General features: G+C 42.9%; 1 protein-coding gene across 2 annotated transcripts in view; it reads left to right on the top strand.

The window, feature by feature from the left end:
* Positions 1-16,069: 16,069 nt before the first annotated feature.
* Positions 16,070-23,324, top strand: part of SEMA7A (semaphorin 7A (JohnMiltonHagen blood group)) — a 33,087-nt gene continuing 25,832 nt past the window's right edge. For both annotated transcript variants that reach the window (XR_014473475.1, XM_083183595.1), the window contains exons 1-2: positions 16,070-16,216; positions 23,039-23,175. Coding sequence is in view for 1 of the 2 variants with exons in the window: in XM_083183595.1 (XP_083039721.1) it covers positions 16,072-16,216; positions 23,039-23,175 (282 nt within the window). In the remaining variant the exon portion in view is untranslated. The remainder of the gene's footprint in view (positions 16,217-23,038; positions 23,176-23,324) is intronic.

Below are 23,324 nucleotides of genomic sequence, written 5' to 3'. Positions count from 1 at the left end.
TTAAATCTGCATTTAATACCACCCAAAAAGTGACAAGAGAATCACTACTGACATCTTCTAAGAAAAACACTCAACAAGATCAAAAAGTCAGATTTATTGGGACCTATTGCCAGGAGTGGCAAGACATACAGAAAATTCTAAACCAACACCTTGATATACTCAAAACGGACCCAGATCTGTCCTCCATCCTGGGTAATAGAATTGACATCAGCTGGCGCAGAAGTAAGAACCTGCGTGACATTTTAGTCCACAGCCACCTGGACAAAATCAAGGGACCAGACAAAACCACTACTGGGTCACGTAAATGTGGGACCTGTAAGGCCTGTACTTTTATGATTGCCAAAAACTCTTATCTTGATAAATTCCACTCCACCTGGAAAATCAAGGACCAGATCACCTGCAACACAGCAGGGGTTGTATACCATTTACAGTGTCCTTGTGACAAAATTTACATAGGTAAGACTATTAGACCCTTAAAAAAGCGAATTATGGAGCATGTGAACAGCATCAAAAATGCCCCAAGAGACAAGGCAGCCATGAGAACCCTAACACCAGTGGCTCGCCATTTTTACCGATATCATAATCAAGACCCCTCAGGACTCAAAGCATTCGGCATGCTAAAAGTTAACCTTGGCATTAGGAGAGGAGACCTGGACAGTGAATTGCTCAGACAAGAAACCAGACTCATATTCTTGCTAGATGCCATGTTTCCTCACGGTTTAAATGAGGAGAATAAATATACAGCATATCTTTAATTTTATCTCTCATCCATATTCTCTTATCTTACAAATTCCACTCTCATGTATAGTACCATTGCCTATGTTGCCTTACACTTATTATTATATTATAATATTTTTGCGTCTTTATTTTTTGTCCATCTACCAACAGATAGCGGACATGATAGTCTCTCCAATATCATTAATACTAATATTAGGTCATTTTCTTCATCTCAACACGTTTTGGTTTCCACACTCAGTTTGTTTTTATTTGTCACACTCACCTTTACTATTATTTCTTCACTGACCAATATCCCCACAGTGGATTATCTTTTGGATCTCACTTGAGCACCCATGATAGATGAATTGCTCTCTCTCCTTTTTTTTTCTTCTGTAGTCCTTCTTTGCGATTGCAGTCAGATACACACCAAAAATATATAAAAAATATATATATATGTATATTTCTCACTTATATTCCTCTAATTATCACATCAGTCTTCCACAAAGTGGACAGACCGTTTATGATTTCACCCTGTACACCAATACCCCTCTCTCTCGTGTCACTGTCACATTTTTTGACACTTTTTGTCATATTTTATTTAATACATCTAAAGAATTCTTCCTTTCTTGACACATTATAGTGTCTCCATTTTTATTGACATATGACTATCGCAGATGAGATACGATATCACTATTAAATATATCTTTTTCTCTTTCTCATGTCCCTTTACGCTTCTTACTGATAATGATAATGGAATTATTATACAAATTTCAGTATTTTTAGTTTTTCGATGTTGTCAACAGATAATGGGAAAGATGGATACTTTATAATAAGGTGTCTCCATGAGAAACATTATTGCATTAACATGGTAACACTCTGGCACAAACATGGCAACTTTGAGAATACCATGCCCCGTCAGGCACCTGTGACTTAATCCTTTTGCCCTCTAACTGTACTTTGCGATTATTGGTACTTTCCTCCTCCCCTCCCTCTCCCTGCCGATTTGCTGATTTACTTACCCTTTAGCATTGTATGAACTATTCTGCTCCTGCCCGATGGCTGTCACAATCTGGGACATTAACTCCCACGAAGGAATCTCTGATTAGACGGGCACCACACAAAAACAGCGTGTAGCTGAACAATACAGCGACATTGATCCGCAGCATAACATTACGCATACGTTACCTGGATATGATCTGCGGCTATTTCAGCAATATTCTGGGAGACAGCAGAGGATAAGATTTGACAATAGTCAATCACTCCCGGAGGCTGCCACGCCCCATAGCCAATCAGATCTGTCCCACTATGACAGACTCAAACTCATAGGACGCAGCAACCTTCAATCACATTACGCCCACCCCAGGGAGGGTATTTAACAGCCTCAGTTTGGCCAGACGGGTTGGCCTTGAAAAAGCTGTTTGCGAAGCGTGCGCCGGCTAGCGGTGTCGCTCTCTGATCTTAAAATTTACTAGGATGCATTTTGATTGATGTACTTTTCTTACAGGAACCCCTATTAGAGGCGCACTGACAGACAGTGTGAGGACAGCCTCACGCGTGTTATAGAACAGTGGCAGCAACCTCTTTGAATTATCAGACACTAGCTCACAGAGAAGATAGTGTGGGAATTGCCTTCCACCCCTCTGACATTTATTACTTGTCCTTGGGGCATTATAACACTTCCATTACCCGCACTTAGGGTTTTTTGGAATACTTCCTCCACACAGTTTGGAGACAGTGTTATCTGTATGCGAGCAACCCCGTATAGTGTACCTGCTAATTGAGGTGGTTTGTACTATCTGCCACGTTAGTTTCATATATGGTGCACATGTGACATTTATCTATTTATTTTTACCACCAAAAACCGACCCTGTACCGATTACAGTACTCTCACAGTACGCAGGATAAAACGTATTTGATGTGTATGTGAAATTTAACTGTATTTGTCTACTAATAAACTACTGACACAAAGTGTCGACATCACACCTACTGTGTCCACAAACACCTGATCACTGGACTAACCATACTTTACTGAGATAAAATTTGACTCATCTCTATGAGTGGTCACCATAACACTATTATCACTGGTCTCCACACTATTCCCGTTTTTTCGGGTAATTTAAGAGACTGAGAAAGTTATGTTAATTTTCTATGACCACCGCATGTGTTCTGAGTTAATCACTATCAGTGACTGGTTACACCCTAGGCTGTCAGTCCAAAACCAGGCTTACCAGTGACAGACACATACTGATTTAGCACGCTGTGATAATCATCCACCTGTCTGTTGTTGCTTGGAAGTCGACAACCCTGAAAGTGACGACCTTTTCTGTCGACATTTTAATATTACTAAAAACCGACCCTGTACCGATTTGACTACCCTCACGGGAGGCAGGATAACACGTGTTTTTTGTTTTTTTTGTATATGTCAATTATTTGTCTGCAACTAAACTACAGACACTAAGTGTCGACATTACACCAACTGTGTCCACAAGATCTGATCACTAGACCAATTACACTCCGCAGAGATGAAATTTGACTCATCTGTATGAGCGGTCGCCATAACATTAATACCAGTCTCCACACTATTCCCTTTTCTTGGGTAATGGAGAGACTTAGTAATTTCTGTTAACTTTCTGTGGCCACCAAAGGTGTCTTGAGTTAATTTGCATTATCGACAATTTACACCTCAAACTGTCATTCCAAACTAGGCCTTATGATGACAGGCGCACACTGATTCAGCGCACTGTGACAATCACTAGCCTGATTATATTTGTTTGGAAGTCGACATCCAAAAAACTCGACACAGTTATCACCAGGCTGTCACCCCCAACTAGGCCTATAGGTGACAAGCACCCGCATATTTATTGCGCAGGATTAAATCACCAGCCTATATATTTGTTGGAGAAGGGACATACCCTAGGTGATGACATTTGCGTCGACGCATACTAGGACCAGGAATTGTGGTACACAGTTATTTCCCCCAACTAGGCGTATACATGACAGGCGCTCATTGACACAGTGCACTGTGATAATTGCCAGCCTATATTTGTGTTTGGGAGGAGAAATCCTATAACGACGACACCTGTGTCGATAGACGTCAGGAATACATATTGTGTTCAACAGCAGCCCAGGTAGACCTTCATGCACCATTTATTCACACTGCCTGTCCAACAATACGTTCTATTTTGATCTTGTATCGTCATTTAGTGCGCCTCTATTTAGGGATTGTGGCCAACCATTCAGTGATACAACACTGTGATATTACATTACACTATAAAAATATTATGGCCCTCCATTTCTGTATTTGAATTTAAGGTAGATTTATACCGCCCATAGGATCAGAGAGCCACCGTTTTTTAACACAGAGTGTATTTGTTGTATGTGTTTTTTTATATATTTCGCTTTCTTAAAATTGACAAATAAAAGTTACTTTTTATTCGTGTGAGTTTCAACAGGTGCATCACACATGGACATACTCTTTTCTTTCTATACGTGTCATTGGAAACAAGTAGGCCGGTATGCTCCCATGGGGGACACAATGCTCTCTTCCTGGGTGCCCCTCCTAATTTATGATTGCCCTCACCTGTGTAGATACACCTTTCTTGTGTGTGTCCTCCTTGTTGAGGGATATGTCAGGGTGCCTCAAGGGATATGTCTCTGTTGGCAAAATCCACCTCCCCTTCCAGGCAGTTCGGTCGGGTGTTTTCAGCAGCACCCCACAGACTCTGATGGTGCTGGCTCCCCCAAGCCATTCTGCGGCTTGACAATTACGCCATTGGCTACACTGACTGGAACTGACTTTCTATTGGAAGTCCTTCCTGTCAGTCACATACACAATAGGCAGACCCTTTGGAAGGTGTTTCCTCTCTCTAGGATTGCCGGACCGGGCTGCGATAACAGAGAGCATGCTTTTTGTAGTAAGTTATTACCTGCCTTCAAAATTGTTTAAGGGGGATAATATGTATTAGGCAATTTGGCGTGTTGTACAATATGTAATGGGCATTATGGTGTATGGCATAATATGTCATGGGCATTACTGACTTTGGCATAAAGAGTAGAGAGAAAAGTATGTCCTGGCGTGGTGCACCTCAAATGGACTCACACGAGTAAAAGTTAACTTTTATTAACGTAATTTAAGATAGCGAAATATAAAAACACACAAACAAGACAACATGAATATGATGTGTTTAAAAAACGGTGGCTCACTGACTCCACACAAATTTAGACTGTCTTGGTATAGCTGTATACAGGTGTTATCTGCCGACACTTATATAATTATATTTATAGTATTCAGTAAATTGGTGTATTCTCGGCTAGGTCCCCCAGCGTGGAGGCACATGGGGCTCTGTAAAGTGCAATATCTGAATATAACATTGACCTTATTCAATATGCTGGTGCAGTGGGGGATACCCACTGATGATGTCTTAAATTGGTGTAGCCCAATAGTTGTAATTCGATTACTGCAGTGTATTATTGCATGGCTTTCTGCTTATTTTTGCAGAAAAAGAGTGTCTTTATAAGTTGATTTTAGACCTTTTGGAAAAAGTCACACATGTGTCGACCCAAGTCAGTTATCTCATGCAGTAAGAGAAAATATATACATTCTTCCCCTTTAAATTAGTATAAGTTGCTTTAAAAATGTCACGGAGTACCGTTAGGTTACTCAAATCATTTCCCCAATCGGGATGTGACACAATGGTTTTGCAACAGTGTATAGACCTTCTCTTTTATATGTCTAGAAGTGTCAGAGGATACACTGTATATTGCAGCACTGGGGACAGATTTGCAGGATAAAGACACTGCAAATAGGTTTTAATATAATATTGGCTACGCCTGATTGGAGCAGTATTAGGTAGCAAGTATCTATCAGTTAGGGTTTAACACTCGTTAGGTTTCCATGTCGACTGGTGTGCCGATTTCTTAGAAACAGGGACATTTTATGAACACAATATGCAATGGGATACCCCCCACCTGCAAGGTATCAGGGTTTATTGGACCAGACACCAATTTACTGAATACTATAAATATAATTATATAAGTGTCGGCAGATAGGTATACAGCTATACCAAGACAGTCGAAATTTGTGCGGAGTCAGTGAGCCACCGTTTTTTAAACACATCATATTCATGTTGTCTTGTTTGTGTGTTTTTATATTTCGCTATCTTAAATTACGTTAATAAAAGTTAACTTTTACTCGTGTGAGTCCATTTGAGGTGCACCACGCCAGGACATACTTTTCTCTCTTCTCTTTATGTATCATTTATTATGTCAAGCGGTAGCGCACCCTCTGTAGAACCATAATAAGGAACATACCTGGTTCTCATTGTTCACTAGTGGGGGTCCATCTTTCATCCTCTCAATTCAATGAGGGTCCTGTGCGAATAACCAATCCCTTTGTGACTTTGGCATAATATGTAATGAGCATTTCTGTGTGTAATGTAATAAGAAATGGGCATTATGGTGTGGGGTGTAATATGTAATGGACCTTATGGTATGTGGCTTAATATGTAATGGGGATTACGATGTGTGATATTATATGTAATGGGCATTGCAGTGTGTGACAGTGTGTCTATGGTGCTCTACTTTGAACAGTGTTTGGAGTAATGTGAATTGGTACTAATATGTGGCAACAGCCCTTCCCCATTTTTCTGGCACATGGCACCAAAATATTTAGTTACATAACTGCTGCTACTCGGCCATAGGCATGTGCAGCCCATTTTACTAGGGGGTGCACCATTGGAGGGGCATGTCTAACAATGCCTACTAGGCATCAATGCAAACTAAATAAGTAGTGACTAAAGGTGTACGGCAAATATTTACACTGTAATGCCTTTTATACATTATGCCCACTCCGTAAAGTCCAGTGAGCATTATGTCACACTCCATAATGCCCATTACACATTATATTAAACACCATACTGCCCATTAGACCTAATGCCACACAATTTAATTCTCATTACCTATTATGCCACACGTCATAATGCCCATTATACTACACACTGTAATGCCCATTACAAGTTATACCACACCATAATGCCTCTTACACATTATGCCACACTCCATAATGCCCATTACAGATTATACCAAACACCAAAATGCCCATTACACATAATGACACACACCATAATTCCCATTACAAGTTATGCCACTCCATAACACGTTATATGACATTCCGTAATGCCACATAAGTGCCACTTACTAACATGCTCATTGTCAGGGTTACATGCTCATTGTCAGAGTTCTTGCATGCAAGGGGTTACATGCTTTTTTGCCAGAGGTTTCTTGCTCAGTGCCAGGGGTTTCATTCTTGTTGCTAAGGGAGATTATATGCCTCATTGCTAGGGGGAGTTACATGTTCATTGCCAAGAGGACCTACATGCTCGTTGCCCAGGGGGTTCCTTCAGGGGTATAACCAGAAGTTTGTGGGCCCATAACAAACTTTTTGAAAAGGCCCCCTTTCTTTATCGAAGGGAGGTACAGGGTGACACAGACATGGGAAGTGTGTGGATAAAAGGTGCCTCAAAAATAGAGGGCTAGTGTCACACACAAACGTAGGGGGTGTACCATGTGTTATTCACAGGATGTGGGTAGAGGGTGCCACAGACATTGGTATAGGGGTACAGGGGTCACACCCTTGGGATTAGGGGATAGAGGGGGGAGGTTGGGGGCATAGTGTCTCTCTCACACACACATGGATAGGGGGTTGAGCAGGGTCACACACACACACGGAGGGGGGTATTTGGTTACAAGGTGTCACACACAGGGATCGGGGTAAGAGGGTATCAGACACCAAGGAAATTGGGGTAGATGGGGTCACAAACACAAGGTGTCATACAAAGGTGAAGGGGGTCAAACACCAGGGAGGAGGGGTTCACACACAACGATAGTAGTGTACAGAAGGTCACATATACAAAGGAAGGGGGTCACACACAGCAAGGGTTTGGAGGGTACAATGATCCATGGGCACTCACTAATCTGTGGAGGGGAGCTGCAGGGATTAAAGGAGGCCCAAGGATGCAGGGACAGGGTGAAGGGGAGGCCAGCGGCAGGAGGAATTCAGGCTTTACACAGGGCACCCGGATAGGCTCCGGATCTCTCTGACAGTGCTGCCCTGGTTGAGGAAAGTACTAGTGAACCCTGTGCAGGAATAGGAGGAACATAACAGAGCTGCTTCTCCCATGATGTGGCTGTGAGGGAGGTACCACTTCCTCCATAGTGCAGTTGCTGAGCGAGACAGGGCAGTTCAAATCCGAGGAAAGATTAGTTACCTACTGGATTCCTTTCTAACATCGCTCCAGACGGGTAGCACCCCCTGGGCGCACTGTGTTGAGCGCTCCTCTGACAGACACTAGAGGTCATACCCATCTCTAGTGTCTGTCTCCTCCAAGGCGGCGCCATCTTTGAAGTGGCCAACGCGGGTAGAGACTGAGGCACTGCTGGCTCCCCGCTGCTGTCAGCGCCGCCGTCTGATGAGTAGGGAACTGGTCATTAGGTGGTGCCTGGGCACCCCCTGCGTGCACACCTATGCACTGGGCACGTTATGTATTATGCACATTATGTATTTATACTACTGCAGGCACTATACACCCTTTTTACAGCTTGATACGGCATAACTTAATGTGTGGCAGGTCTCGTACCCCCCGCGCTGTCATTAAGGTTTTTTTGTTAAAAAATCAAATTGTGTGCCATCCATGAGGCGCTGACTAGAGGGCTGTGGCCAAAATATCTGACCAGAATATTTTGTGTAACAATAGGTGGTGGTTTGGGGCCCATTCCTATTTTGTCAGTCTCGGGGCCTCAAATTTCTAATGGGAGCCCTGCTGTAGAGCGGAGCTGAGAGGAACGTAGGGAGACATCTGTGTATGTAATGTTGTAGAGCTGCATGTAGGTGGTGCTGCAGCGCACAGCTCCTCCGTTCTCTGGCAGCTCCTCTCTCTTTGATCACCTCACCACAAGGGGCTGTGGGCTAGATTCTCTAAGATTCAAAAGTGATAAAATGGAGAGTAATAAACAGCCAGCCAATCAGCTCCTACCTGCCATGCCACAGACTGTGTTTGAAAAATGTCAGACAGTAGCTGATTGGCTGGCTGTTTTTCAGTCTCCATTTTATCACTTTTGAAGCTTAGAGAATCTGGCCCTGTGTGAGACTGAGCTGCTGCTGGCCTGGCCAGATGAAGCTGACTCCCAAGGTATGTGTCCTTTGTCGTGTCCTTTTATTTTGGTAGTTGCAGTGGGAGTGTAGGGAGATCTTGTAGGGCTTGTTTGCTTTAATAATGGTGTTTTAAGTATGCTGTATGTATGTATGTATGTATGTACAGTATATTTGTATACTTTGTGTGTCTGTATTTGCTATGTATGTATATGGCCCTGATTAGCAGTACAAATTTGTTCTCAAAATGGGCAAAACGATGTGCACTGCAGGTGGGGCAGATGTAACATGTATAAAGAGAGATAGATTTGTGTGAGTTATTTTGTTTCTGCAGAGCCGACCCTAGCCTAAATGATGCCCTAGGCAAGATTTTGGCTGGTGCCCCGTAGCACCGCCACTAGTTCCGCCTCTGACCCTGCTCCCCTTTCCCAGCACCATCAACCCTCATCATAGCAGTCATTTTGGTGCCCCTACCCGCAATATTTTAAATAGAAACAGTCCACACATTCGGTGCGCAGCCCAAACAGGGGTGTGTTCTTGCTGGGAAGGAGCATGGCCACACAATAGTACCCCCAATTCAAATTATGCCACACAGTAGTGCCACTTTATTCACATTATATCATGCGATGGTGTCCCTTATTCACATTACATCACACAGTAGTACCACTTTACCTTTATATACATTACTCCTCACATTATTCACATTATACCATTAGAAAAAAATCCTGAGAAAATATTGTATTTTAAGCACCTCCATGGCCACACTGCAACCCAGCACAAAGCAGTATGTGCTGGGCAGAGGAGAAAAGAGTCAGCTGTTGCTGTCACTTAAGGGGAGGGGGCCCGGGGCCTCCACTGGGCCCTTCCTTCAGACTTTGGACTGGGTAATTTGTACCCCCAACACCTTTCTCTCGGCACCCCTGATAATATCACACAGTAATGCCCCTTACACATGACACACATTATTAATGTCCTTATAAACATAATGCCCCTTACACATATGCCAACCTTTATTAATGCCCTTCATACACATAATGACACACATAATGCCCCTTACACATATGTTGCACATTATTAATTCTCTTATACACATGACACACATAATGCCCCTTACACATATGTTGCACATTATTAATACCCTTATGCACATGACACACATAATGCCTATTACACATGTCGCACATTATTAATGCATTTATACATGACACACATAAAGCCCCTTACACATATGACGAACACTATTGCACAACCAACCCACCCACAGACAGCGCTCGCACAGCCGCTAACACTGTGACCTCTGCTTAGATACAGATGTTTCCTCATACATCTTGCCTCAATAGGCCATGCAGCTCCTGGCCAGTTCTGCTAACGTTGGGTGCCTTTTTTGCTGAAAATTCGTCTTATTTGCATTGTTATGTGACCAGGACTCAGAAGGAGCTTCTGCTGATTTAAATGATATGTGGCATGCCTATATTCTGTTTGTGACTGTGGCTGTACCTGCATACGGAATGCTATGTTACAGTGATTTCCATGAATACACTATTTCATATGCAGATACAGCCTCACTCACACACAGAATATAGGTATGCTGCATATCATTTTAATCAGCAGAAGCTGCTGGTGCCCCTAGGCATTCCAAACGCCCTAGGCATTTGCCTAGTTTGCCTATGCCTAGGGCCGGCTCTGTGTTTCTGTGCAGGGTAAATACTGGCTGCATTATTTTTACACTGCAATTTAGATTTCAGTTTCAACACACCCCACCCAAATTTAACTCTCTCTGCACGTTATGTCTGCCCCACCTGCATTGCACATGGTTTTGCACATTTTGAGAACAAATTTGTACTGCGATCAGATCCGAATAAGGGCCAAAGTGTGTGTGTGTGTGTGTGTGTGTGTTTATAAATATGCTGTGTTTATACATACCTCCCAACATGACCCTCTCCAGCAGGGACACATTGCTCTGCTTCTGCACTTCCCTCATGGGGGTCGATCCTATTAACCCCGAAAGATGCGAGTTGCCCTTCGGTGCTCTTTCAGGGTTGCCTACCTGACCTTCTCCTTCAGGGAGAACATGCTCTGTTCCTGGACTTCCCTGGTAATGTATGATTGCCATCACCTGTGGTGAAACACCTTTCTTATCAATTACCTAGCTCCGCACAGGTGATGGCAATCATACATTACCAGGGAGGTCCAGGAACAGAGCATTTTCTCCCTGAAGAGGCAACCCTGTGCTGTTTTAATGCTGATATGGCACCCGAATTAACCCTAACTTGCACCCTTTGCAGGGCCGAATTTGCTGAAAATTGCTTGCACCCCAGTGTTGTGATGATTCGCAACTTGCGAAACATCCGCACTGTTCAGGGTTAATAGGATCGACCCCCTTAATGTGTGACTGCCATCACCTGTGGTGAAGTCCCTTTCTTATTAATTAACCTGTTCAACACAGATGAGGGTAATCATACATTAAAAGGAAAGTCCAGGAGCAGATCATTGTGTCCCTTCTGGAGAGGGTCATGTTGGAAGGTATGTATGTATGTATAGTATGTGTTTGCATGTAAGTCCTGTGTGCATGTTTGCCCTGTGTGTATGTATGGCATGTATGCCCTGTTTGTATGTGTGCATGTATGCCTTGTGTGTGTGTGTATGGTATGTATGCCCTGTGTGTATGTATGGTGTGTGCATGTATGCTCTGTGTGCATGTCTGGTATGTGTATGTCCTGTGTATGTCTGGTATGTGTATGTCCTGTGTGTGCATATCTATCTATACACAAATACAGGTTGTGCGTTAATATGGCTCTCACAGGTCCCAGCAAACGTGTTAGAGCACAGGTTCTCAAAGTCGGTCCTCAGGATCCCACATGGTGCATGTTTTGCAGTTCTCCTCACAGAATCAAGTGAAATAATTAGGTCCACCTGTGGATCTTTTAAATGTGTCAGTCCATAATGTGTGCACCAGTCGGGTGACCTGGAAAATGTGAACTGTGTGGGGTCCTGAGGACCGAGTTTGAGAACCACTGTGTTAGAGTAATGAACAGGAATCTTCACCCATGCTGAAGATGTATGCACTCAATTTTAATTGGTAACCGGCAGCTCCTCTCTCCACCACACAGGTGCTCTTGGATCCCCCAGGTTGACAAATTGCTAGAAAAATAATGCTCCATAGTGCAAGTATCTGTGAAATCACATTTATTTGGACAAACACATAAAATAGATCAGCTCACGTACCAAAGGAAGCTGTTCAAATCACCGCAGTTGAACAGCAAAGATACTGGATAATACACTGTCACTCTCCTGGTTTCCAGTACAGTTGTCAGTTCTCATGAACCCTTTGGTCATCATTTATATCTTAAACAATCAGATAGAACTGTTACATAAAGGGCTGTCTTTCACACCAACCGCCAAGGTGAATACATTTGCTTTGTGTATGGTTTTTCATTTGTATGTGCATAGGCTGACTCTAAAGCGGCATTTTTTTAAAACAAGAGAAAAAATCTGAAGTGCGTGATGTAAAGGAGATGGTGGAAGTGGTCAAATTCTTCTGGTTTAAAAAGTACCTTTGTAATGAACATGAGAGGGTGAGAATGTATTAGAGTGTTGAATAGGGATGACACACTTGAAAAAGAAAAAGTTGAAAAACACCGGCTCCTCCCGGCATCTCTCCTGCTTGCTACCCTTCCGTCGGCTGGTGCGGTGGTACCTGCGGCGCAACCCAGCGTCTGCACCTACTCCCTGTCCTGAAGACGTCTCTGGCATGAGAGGATCTACTTTGCCATGGGTATTGTTTCATATCATGTGGTAATCAGTCCACAGAGATCTTTTATATGGTACGAGCAATTGTCTTTGTATGCTTGGATCACTATTCATCTCATTAAAAACTATTTTACCTGCACTATGAAGCGCACCTCTCTTTTCTGTATATTGTAGATATCTGTTTCATCCTGACCCCGGATGCCTCCTGCATGAGAGGTTGCAGCAGTTCATTACAGTGGACTTAGTGCTCACTTCATATATGTTTAAAGTTGGGTTTGGATTGACTGACATTGGACTCATTACCAGCGCTGCTCACAACTGTATCTTTTTTACATATATATATATATATATATATATATATATATATATATATATATATATATAGCATGTAGAGGCAGTTTGCACACTTTAGGGAGCTAGGAGCGGGTGCTTGAACCATAAAAAAGGTTTAGGCAGGTAATAAGAGGCAGGCACACCATTTGCAATGAAAAAGATAGTCTTTTATAAATCCAAAAAGAGGGATCAGACAAGGCAGTAATCCATACTTAACATCTCAGGGGTAGAGTGGATACATCACTGTAAGGCAGTCATATGACTTGTCTGATGCCTCACTGTTCATCCCTCTTTTTGGATTTATAAAAGACTATCTTTTTCATTGCAAATGGTGTGCCTGCCTCTAATTACATGCCTATGTATATATGTATATGTATGTATATGTATATATATATATATATATATATATATATATATATATATATATATATATATATTTATTTGCCCGGGGGAATTTAAAGGGGGGAAAAGAAATTCAGTTGAATTTTTAAAAATTAACGTAGATGTGGTCTCAATTAAAATTTTAGAATAAGCAATTCTGCAGATGCTCAGAGTTTTTTCTACCACAAAGAGTTTGGGTAAAGTCAAACCATGGATTCCATATTTGAATACATTTTAAGGATTTTTTCTGTAGAAATGCTGTTATCTTTCCCATTGAAGCTACAAACCATATTATTAATCAATGATTGAGGAGAAGGGGGTTCCTGTTTTTTCCAGTGCGAGGCAACTAGACACCTAGCAGCACTGAGTATCTTGGATGCCAATTTTTCTAAAAGTGTGTCCAGGGAAGTTCTGGGATGTCCTAGAAGAAAGGACCACGGGCCCCTATTTACTTTAAGAAGTAACACTCTGCCCAGTAAATTTGCCACTTCTTCCCAATAAGCTGTAATTTTAGGACAAGTCCATCATACATGTAAAAAAGAGCCCAACTCTCCACAGCCTCTCCAGCACATGGGTGAAGCAGAGCTATACATTCTATGTAATCTAACTGGAACTAAATACCATCGATAACACATTTTGTATGCATTCTCTTTAATCAGAGTAGAGATTTAATTTTTAGATAATCTCTCACGAATAAGGGACCAAGAATTTTCATCTGGGGGATCCCCTAAATCTATTTCCCATTGACGTTCAAAATTGGGAGCAGGGGCTTCTGACGAATGTATTATTAAATTATATAAAGCAGATGTTATTCTTTTCATGAGGGGCTCATCCAAACATAGTCATTCTAACAGAGATAAGAAAGTGGTCACTATAAAATCTCATTGTTTGCGGATGACGTATTACTTACCTTATCTTCGCCCCAAACATCACTCCCTAATCTATTTAATATTCTTAAAACATACGGTAATTTATCTGGTTATAAGATGAATCATACAAAAACTGAAGGTCTACCTTTTTATTTGACTCATGATCATTTACTACCCCTTAAAGCAAAATATAATTTTGCATGGAAGTCAGATAAAATAAAATACCTTGGTGTATACATTACTAGTAATTATTCACTATATAGTGCCAATTTTCCAAAAATTCTCTCTTCTATAAAAATGGATTTACACAAATGGCAACTATATATATATATATATATATATATCCTGGTTTGGTAGAATAGCATACCTCCCAACTTTGTAGCTGCAGAAATACGCGCGAGCGTCCAAAAAGGGGGGGCTTATGCAAATGAGGGGCGTGGCTTATGCAAATGAGACGCATCCCCGTTTTCGGCCGGGAATAGACGCTGTGCGCATGCGCACAGCGTCTATTCTGTTAAATTGGGGGGGGGGGGGCTCCCAACTGCCCCCCCGCAGCGGGACACCTCCGGCCGCGGGTGGGACAGCGGGACAGGACCCGGTAATCGAGACTGTCCCGCTGAAATCGTGAATGTTGGGAGGTATGGAATAGTCGCTCTCGAAATGAATATTATACCAGGACTTCTCTATTTATTTCAAACGCTGCCCGTAGAAGTTCCAAATCAGATTCTTTCCCAGCTTCATAAATGGTTTCTAAAATTTGTCTGGAAGGGGAAAAATCCTAGAATTATATATAGCAGCAAAGTGGATTGCTAAAGGAATAATATTTGCCGCAGATGTCCTACAAGGGGGAATATGTATGAGTCTAGGTGATCTGCAAGAAAAATATTATTTTCCAGAATTGAATGCCTTCACATACCTACAAATTAAGCACTTTGTAGATACCCTACACTTCCCCTGCATGGCCTACATCACAAAACGTACCAGGAAAGACTAAACGATCTTAATATGTATACTTTAGAGCAGAGAAGGGAAAGGGGGGACATGATAGAATCTTTCAAATATATCAAGGGTTTTAACAAGGTACAGGTGGGAGACATTCTTCACAGGAAGAGGAGCAGCAGAACACGAGGACATGCACTGAAACTAGAGGGAGGAAGATTCAGGGGAAATGCGAGGAAGAATTACTTCACAGAAAGAGTAGTAGATAAGTGGGGTAGCCTCCCATCAGAGGTGGTAGAGGCAAATACAGTAGTACAATTTAAACATGCTTGGGATAGGCATATTGATATCCTTACAAAAAAATAAGGATCAAATATGGTTTGAGGTAACATGTTTAAAAAAGGGGCAGACTAGATAAGCCAAGTGGTTCTTATCTGCCGTCAAATTCTATGTTTCTATGTTTCCCTATCCAAACTCCTGTAAAATCTCTGTTAGAACTTCTGAAGAAAACTTGGGGCCTTATTCTGATCTGAGCTCAGTACAAATTTGTTCTTAAAATGGGCAAAACCATGTGCACTGCAGGAGGAGCAGATGTAACCTGTGCAAAGACAATTAAATTTGGGTGGGGTGTGCTGAAACTGAAATCTAAATTGCAGTGTAAAAATAATGCAGCCAGTATTTACCCTGCACAGAAACAAAATAACTCACACATACCTAACTCTCTCTATACATGTTACATCTGCCCCACCTGTAGTGCACATGGTTTTGCCCATTTTAAGAACAAATTTGTACTGAGCTCAGATCAGAATAAGGCCCTTGGTCTGATGTGTGGCCAGCATAATAAATCCAACTCTGCCTGTCTTATACAGAAACACAAACCATAAACACTAGGGGGCTCTCTTGCCTAATATCCTAATCTAACGTCTCTGGTACAGTATGCTTCTTTCTGCATTGCTGCTCATAAAGATACAGCACCACGACATGGAGACACGCATACCTATCCTTCTGAGTCTTTGTGCTTCTCTCTGCCTTGGCAACGAGTATATGAGGATGACACCAAGAATAGTTCACCGTAATTCAAGTGAGTGACATCTTCCCAAAAACACATGGCTGGTGTTACCACCTGTCCTTTTTTCTAGGGATGGGCTAGTGACAGTGTCTCACTGATAATATTCCTATGCTTTACCAGTGCGTGTGAGACAGAGATAATGTGCAGATGGTAGTATCTGTATTGTATTCTGTGATCGGATTATTGCTTTCCTGCTATAAATAGGTGTACAGCTTAGCAAAACGCTACTGTACCTTGGTTACTGCAGTAGTGATGGATCTCAGTCTCCTGCTTAGGTTTATCTTTGTGTCATTCTGAAATACAATATATGGTTAAACCTTTTAAACTCAGTTGTTTAATTATTTACTCCTCTCTCTGTTTTACCAAACCCCATGTTCTCTTTTTCTCCCTCTACAGGGTTATTTCTGTAGGTATTTTTAAAACTTTGTATTGACTCTGGTGTCTCTGGTTCCCTCATTTGCTGGTGACATAAACCTGTCCTTGTGTAAGATATAAGGTGTTTCTGTAGGTTTTGTATGACACTATAGATGTTGTACATGATTCACTTACGTTTATGTAACAATGTTTTCCAACATATACAGCTGCTCATTGTTGGAAATTCTGTAAAATGACTTGTTTTACAAATTTTTAAAAACATGGTACTACATTGTTAGCTGTACTTTTGTATACTACCGTGTTCACACTGCCAGTGTGAACTACACAGCTTTTACCCTGCATTTAAATACCAGGGACTGCAGCGCCAGACCTCCGTTCTCACTGCTAGGCACATTCCCTGGTGAAGCAATGCTACACGGTAGCACTGCACAGTGTGAATGATTCAACCCGGGTTGGCCTACCCGGGTCTCCAACCTGGTTAAAAAGCAGGGCTGGAGCCCCAGTAATTTTGACCCGGTACACACTGAAAAAAAACCTGTGTTGAAAGGCAAATTACCGGGTCAACATGCTTGAATTTGCTTGGCAATGAGAACGGCATATTAGAAATGCTTGTTCTATGCGGCATAACTTTCACAAGATACATAAGGCCATTTAAAACACATTATTATGTGTATGCATTATATACATGCTAGAAAGGAGCAGCATAAACAGCAAATTCTGGTAATTTTTAATGATTTTTTTCGGTACTTATTTCCTAGCACAGCGCCCGTCTCATTGATTGTATACCTTAAGTGTAAGGTACTTAAGGCATACAATCAACGCGATGGACCCGATTTTCTGTCAATCACCTGCTAATTTGCCGGTGAAAGAGAAAATCGCGTTGATCGCGTCCATCGCGGCCCATTATAATGGGCCGCGATGCGACCAACGCGATCAACGCGATTTTCCCATAGAGAATGTTAAATTATTTTTCAAATCAAAATTGGGTTGATCGCGTCGGTCACATCAACGCGATTTTACATAGGGGACAATGGGAAATGGGACAAAATGGCCAATTACTCATTGAGTATGGTTATAAAGTATGGTCAATGCCCCCCCCCCCATTGTTAACGCCACCCCACTATTGATGTCAACCCGAAGCGTGGCGAGCGCAGCGACTCCGCGAGGGGCGGCGGTACGCATCCTCCGACCTTTTCATACCCCCACTATCCACGTTGGTGTGGAGTTGATTTTATAAAGCGTGGCGAGCGCACCGAGCCTGAAGCGTGGCTGGCGGACGTGTATACCCATGAAGTTATGCGCGGCCCCTCGCGGGGCTCGCCACGCTTCGTGCTCGGAGGCTCGCTGCGCTCGCCACACTTTATAAAATCTACTCCACGCCGACGTGGATAGTGGGGGTATGAAAAGGTCGGAGGACGCGTACCGCTGCCCCTCGCGGGCTCGCTGCGCTCGCCACGCTTCGGGTTGGCGTCAATAGTGGGGTGGCGTTAACATTGGGGGGGCATTTAAAACATGAGTGGGGTTTTCTTTAAAAATTGGGGGTTTTGGGGCTTTTTACATTGAAATCAATGTAAAATCGGGTCTCAGGGACCATTTTACATTGATTCCGCGCGATGGGCGCAATTTTCCGACCCGATCAATACAATCAAAATCGCGGGCGCCGTGCTAGGAAATAAGTACCTTTTTTTCTAATATGTAATTAACTCCAGTAATATCACTCTGGTAAACCTGAGATCCTAAATGTGAATCATTATCAGAAACCTAGCTATAGATGAGAAACAAATTCACAACTGCTATCATTCATAATGAAACCACACTACACATTTGAATAAATGAAAGGACCACAAGTCTAAATATGGTGTTTCCCAACCTTTATGAGCATTTTATTTAAATAAGACCTGTTAAGGGCTTTATAGTCTGTATGTGGCATTATGACACCTGTCTTAGCGTTTGTCTAATTCACTTTCTTAATAAGAAATATTAATAATAAGCCATTAAAAGCAAAACACATAAAACCGTTTTCAACAATATATCTGCAACCTACAATATTAACTATAATGCTCCTTAAGCAGTTACATTGGTAAATTAATACACTAGAGCAGGGCTGGCCAAACCGGTCCTCGGAATCTACCAACGGTCCATGTTTTCTAAATCACCTGGCTGGTGCACAGCTCTGGACATTACTAACTGTCATGTGTTCAAACCTGCTGCATTCATTGCTAATATAACTCCGGGTATGGGTCACTAGGTTGACCTGGTTTTCTAAATGTTTCTTTAACCGGGTCAGAGCAAGTTTTACCCCTTTCACACTGCATGTTGTAAACTGTTCATTACTGGTTAATTACCGTATTTGTACCTTTTACATTGAACCCGCTTTGAAAGGTACAAAAACGGTAATTCACCAATAATATACCACCCATTCCCTGGTACCTGGCCTGCGCCCCCCCCACTCCGGTACTAAGCAGCGCTTCCCCCACTGCCCCCCCCCCCCCTCCCCTGGTACTAAGCAGCTCTTCCCCCGCTGCCCCCCCCTCCACTGGTACTAAAAAGCGCTTCCCACGCTGCCCCCCCTGGTACTAAGCAGCACTTCCCCTGCTGCCCTGCCCCCTCCCCTGGTACTAAGCAGCTCTCCCCCTCCCCTGGTACTTGGCATCGTGCAGAGATCCGGCAGCGGGGTCCTTTACTAGTTCCCATCCGTCGCAGGGACCCCGCCACTGACTTCCCATTCACCTAATGCACCCCGTCTCACACTGCCCATTTACGGACTACACTGCCTCCCCAGCATGGACCCCGCTGCCGGTTTCCTGCATTATGCCAAGTACAAGGGGGGAGCGCTGTCAAGGAGGCGGGCACCTGTGGGGGATCCAATATACCCGTTCAGACCTGTTCACACTGCACAAATAACGGGTCTGAACCGTGTAGGATCCTTCTTTTTACCCGTTTTGAATTACCGGTTTTCTTGAACCAGTAATTTAAAACTGGTGCTTTCACACTGCATCTCTAACCGTTTCAAAAGGCTAAAAAATCTGCAATATACCGTTTTAGAGCTGCAGTGTGCAAGGGGTAATGGACACTAAAAAAGTGCACCATGTCCACTCGCTTGGCTCACCATGCTTTGGGCACGGTACCTCGCTATGCTCGGCACACTATTTTATTTTCCCACCATGCCCTAGTGCACGGGTGTCAAACACAAGGCCCGCGGGCCAAATCCGGCTCGACAGACCTCGTCATGTGGCCCGCGCAGCCGCCGCCGCCAGCCTTCACCTTTTATTCTCTTTTTTGAGATTTTTTTTGAGAGGTTTTTTTTGCACTGCCGGCGGCCATGTTCCTGTGGTCTTTTAAGATGTCTGCGGCCACAGGAACATGGCCGCCGGCCTCCACGGCTACGTGTTCCCTCTTATCGAGGCAGTGGCAGACGCTGGGTGGGGACATCATGACGATGACGCCTCCCACCTACGCATCTGCAGAGAGGAAGGAAGGCAGGCCGAGTCGGGGGGCCGCAGCAGGACAGGCCGCGGCGCAGAGAGTGGAATTGAAATTACTGGAGCCGCAGCAGCAGTAAAGGAGCCCGAGGGATAAAATACAGTAAGTTACATAAAAAAAACAATATATCTCGTGGTGGTGTCATGGCATTACTTTTATATTATACAGGGGGAGCAGCCTGTGGTTCCATTATTATTGTACAGGGGGAGCAGCCTGTGGTGTCATGGCATTATGCCATGACACCACAGGCTGCTCCCCCTGTATAATAATAATGCCATGACACCACAGGCTGTTCCCCCTGTATAATATAAAAGTAATGCCATGACACCACAGGCTGCTCCCTCTGTATAATAATAATAATGCAATGACACCACAGGCTGCTCCCCCTGTATAATAATTTGTGTCATGGCATTACTATTGTTATATTATACAGCGGGAGCAGCCTGTGCTGTCATTGCATTATTATTATACAGCGGCCCTTTGAGGGTGACCAAACTGCTGATGCGGCCCCCGATGAATTTGAGTTTGACACCCCTGCCCTAGTGGATGGTAGGGTATGACATTCTTCTGTTGGCTCAAAAAAAAAGGGAAAACCCCATGTCGGCCTTTTGACTAATGTCTCTGTTGACCTAACCCCATGTAGACCTTCAGACATGTCAACCTTCATGCATGCTGATCTTCTGTGGTTGACCTAATGAATGTGGATCTTCCCCTTGTCGACCTAGTGACGGTATCCCGCTGAAGGTTGCAGCAATTGATCATGTCACTGTGTCCGAGAAGAGGTGATCGCGAGAACTTACTATCAACACACTCATTCCAAATGGGCTTAATGACAATTATAAGATAGCTACCTTTCTCTAAATCCATTTTCCTTTGATAAGACTATTACATTTAAGTAATCCTCATTTATTAAAAAAAAATCTGCACATTAACTTGTTTTTACAGATAAATGCAATTTTTATGTATTTTAAGGTAATTTATGTCATTTTCTTTATATATTAATGGAATTGTAAATGTTACCATTTTAAGGATTTTAATTATTTCTTCAGAACTATCTGGAGGTGAGCAATTCTGGGTCTAATTGGGCTTAATGGGCGAAGGTGGTGAGGATGGCATTGTGACCATTTAGTCCAACCTGCCTTTTGTTCATTCAAAGCCCACTGGACCAGGGGAGCTCTGCCAGTGATAGAAATGGGCGCCATGTACTTTGAGTTTGTAAAAATGTGGAATCATTCCCTTAGCAATATGGCGGTCGATTCCTATAAGTCATTTGCCTTATAGAAATATGCATTCCATATACGAGTGATGTGTTCCAAATGATGGATATCCGGTTTCCACCACGCGGCAATCGGAGCACAGAGTGTCACGTATATGGGCCGTGCTTTCTATATGCCGGCCATTCAAATCCAAGCTATCTTTAGAATGTAAGCTCTCATGAGCAGGGACCTCTTACCTCATGTGCTTATGCTTTCTTACTTCAGCAGTCTTCGACTGCACCAAAGCATGCTGTTTGCTGCCACCTGGATACTTATGTTGCTGTAATCTGCTGATGTTCCTATAATCATTTAACCTGTACTTGTCCTGTATTCTCTTCAACTGTAAGTCACTGTTTTTTTTCCTGTTTGATTATGTGTACTCTGTAACTGGGCGCTGCGGAACCCTTGTGGCGCCATATAAATAAAGGATAATAATAATAATTGTGGTATGTGGAGCAAAAAGAGGTCTTTACATTTGAAGGGTTATTTGTTTGTTGGCCATTAAATTTTTACTATTGTGGAAATTGGAACACTGGGGGGTCATTCTGATTCCCTCGGAACGTGGGTGCTCCGATGTTTGAGGGACTGCGCATGGTCTATTAGGCGCACGCACAGGCCTCCTTTGTGAATGGCTTTGGTGACTTGCATAGTCACCGAGCCATTCGCATACATCGAGGCGGGCTGGGGGTGGACATCGGCGGGGGGGCGATGATCGCCCATGGGAAGGAACGCCCAGCATTTTATGGACATCCCCATGAAAGCTCTTGGCATTCACATGAGTACACGGATGGAAAGATGTCTGCTGGGGCGGGCGGCTGACGCCACATGATGCCAGCCACCCTCCCCGTCTTTGTTCCAGCTCTTGCAAATAAAAGTCAATTCCCACTGATTTTTATTTGCGAAGCTAGGAGAAATTATTTGATGGTCGGCGACCATTGAATGATTTTTACTGCAGCGGAGACATGCCATGGGATGTGCCTTCATTACACATCCCCTAGCATGTTAACACGGGGATTTGTGTGTGTGTGTGTGGGGGGGGGGGGGGGGGCTGATGCAGAGAGGTAAGTGTTGAAGAACATGGGTGCAGGGTGTACAGTGTGCTGTGCAGTATAAAGGGCCCGTACACTGCACAACCTGCACCCATTATTGATACACCACTGCACATAGGATAATCTGACATGCTTCGTTTGAAGACAGAACTTCCAGAATAAATAATTTTGGGGTAAAGAATATAACATGATATTTCTCAGCCATGCTTTGTTGTCTGGTTTTACTCCTGTTACTTTGAAAGTTTTCATAACATGGTGATTTTTGAGCAAGTGAATGTAAGTGTACTTTTCCATATCAAATGTACCTGTATGGTAAAAAAGCCATGCCATTCAAAGTATAGAACCGCCACCACGTGAGGACTAATAATTAAAAACTTAAAAGCATCCCTTTTATGAAGGCTTTTTGATGCCCAGCTAACCAGGGTAGACTCCTGAACCTGGGATCCTGATCCTCCTAAAATCTGTGATCAGAAGATGCCAGTTTGCTATCAATGTGCAACTTCATGACCGTTCAATAAAACAAGTGCTATGAAGCAATAAGTGCCAAACTTATCAAATATATATCCACTACAGGGCTGCATTTTTTTTTTTGTAAAACATTTGCTTACATTTATATCACATATATTTTTTCACGAGGGATTCTTTCCTTTTTTATACATTTTACCCAATAGGTGTATGGTCTGCTACTTTGCCAAAAGAGGAAAAAAATGCTGTATTTTATCTGTCACCATCGTCGCTGTATGTCGGAGGAGAGGAATCTGTGTATCGTTTAAACCGTAATCATTTTACACAAGAGGCTAACTACACGGTGCGTAACGTCTATTTTAACTTGATAATGTAAAAATTCCAGTCTATGGTTCACCAGAAACGGTGTATTCCTGTCTTCTCAAATAATAGTACAGTACATAAGTAAAATGTACATTGCCAATAATCACTATGCGAAGCTCATTAAACGTT

This window comes from Crinia signifera, chromosome 4, assembly GCF_055691185.1.
Source record: "Crinia signifera chromosome 4, ASM5569118v1, whole genome shotgun sequence".
NCBI classification, from domain to species: Eukaryota; Metazoa; Chordata; class Amphibia; order Anura; family Myobatrachidae; genus Crinia; species Crinia signifera.
Note: the sequence above shows the minus strand (reverse complement) of the source record. Positions and strands in the feature narration are given on the sequence as shown.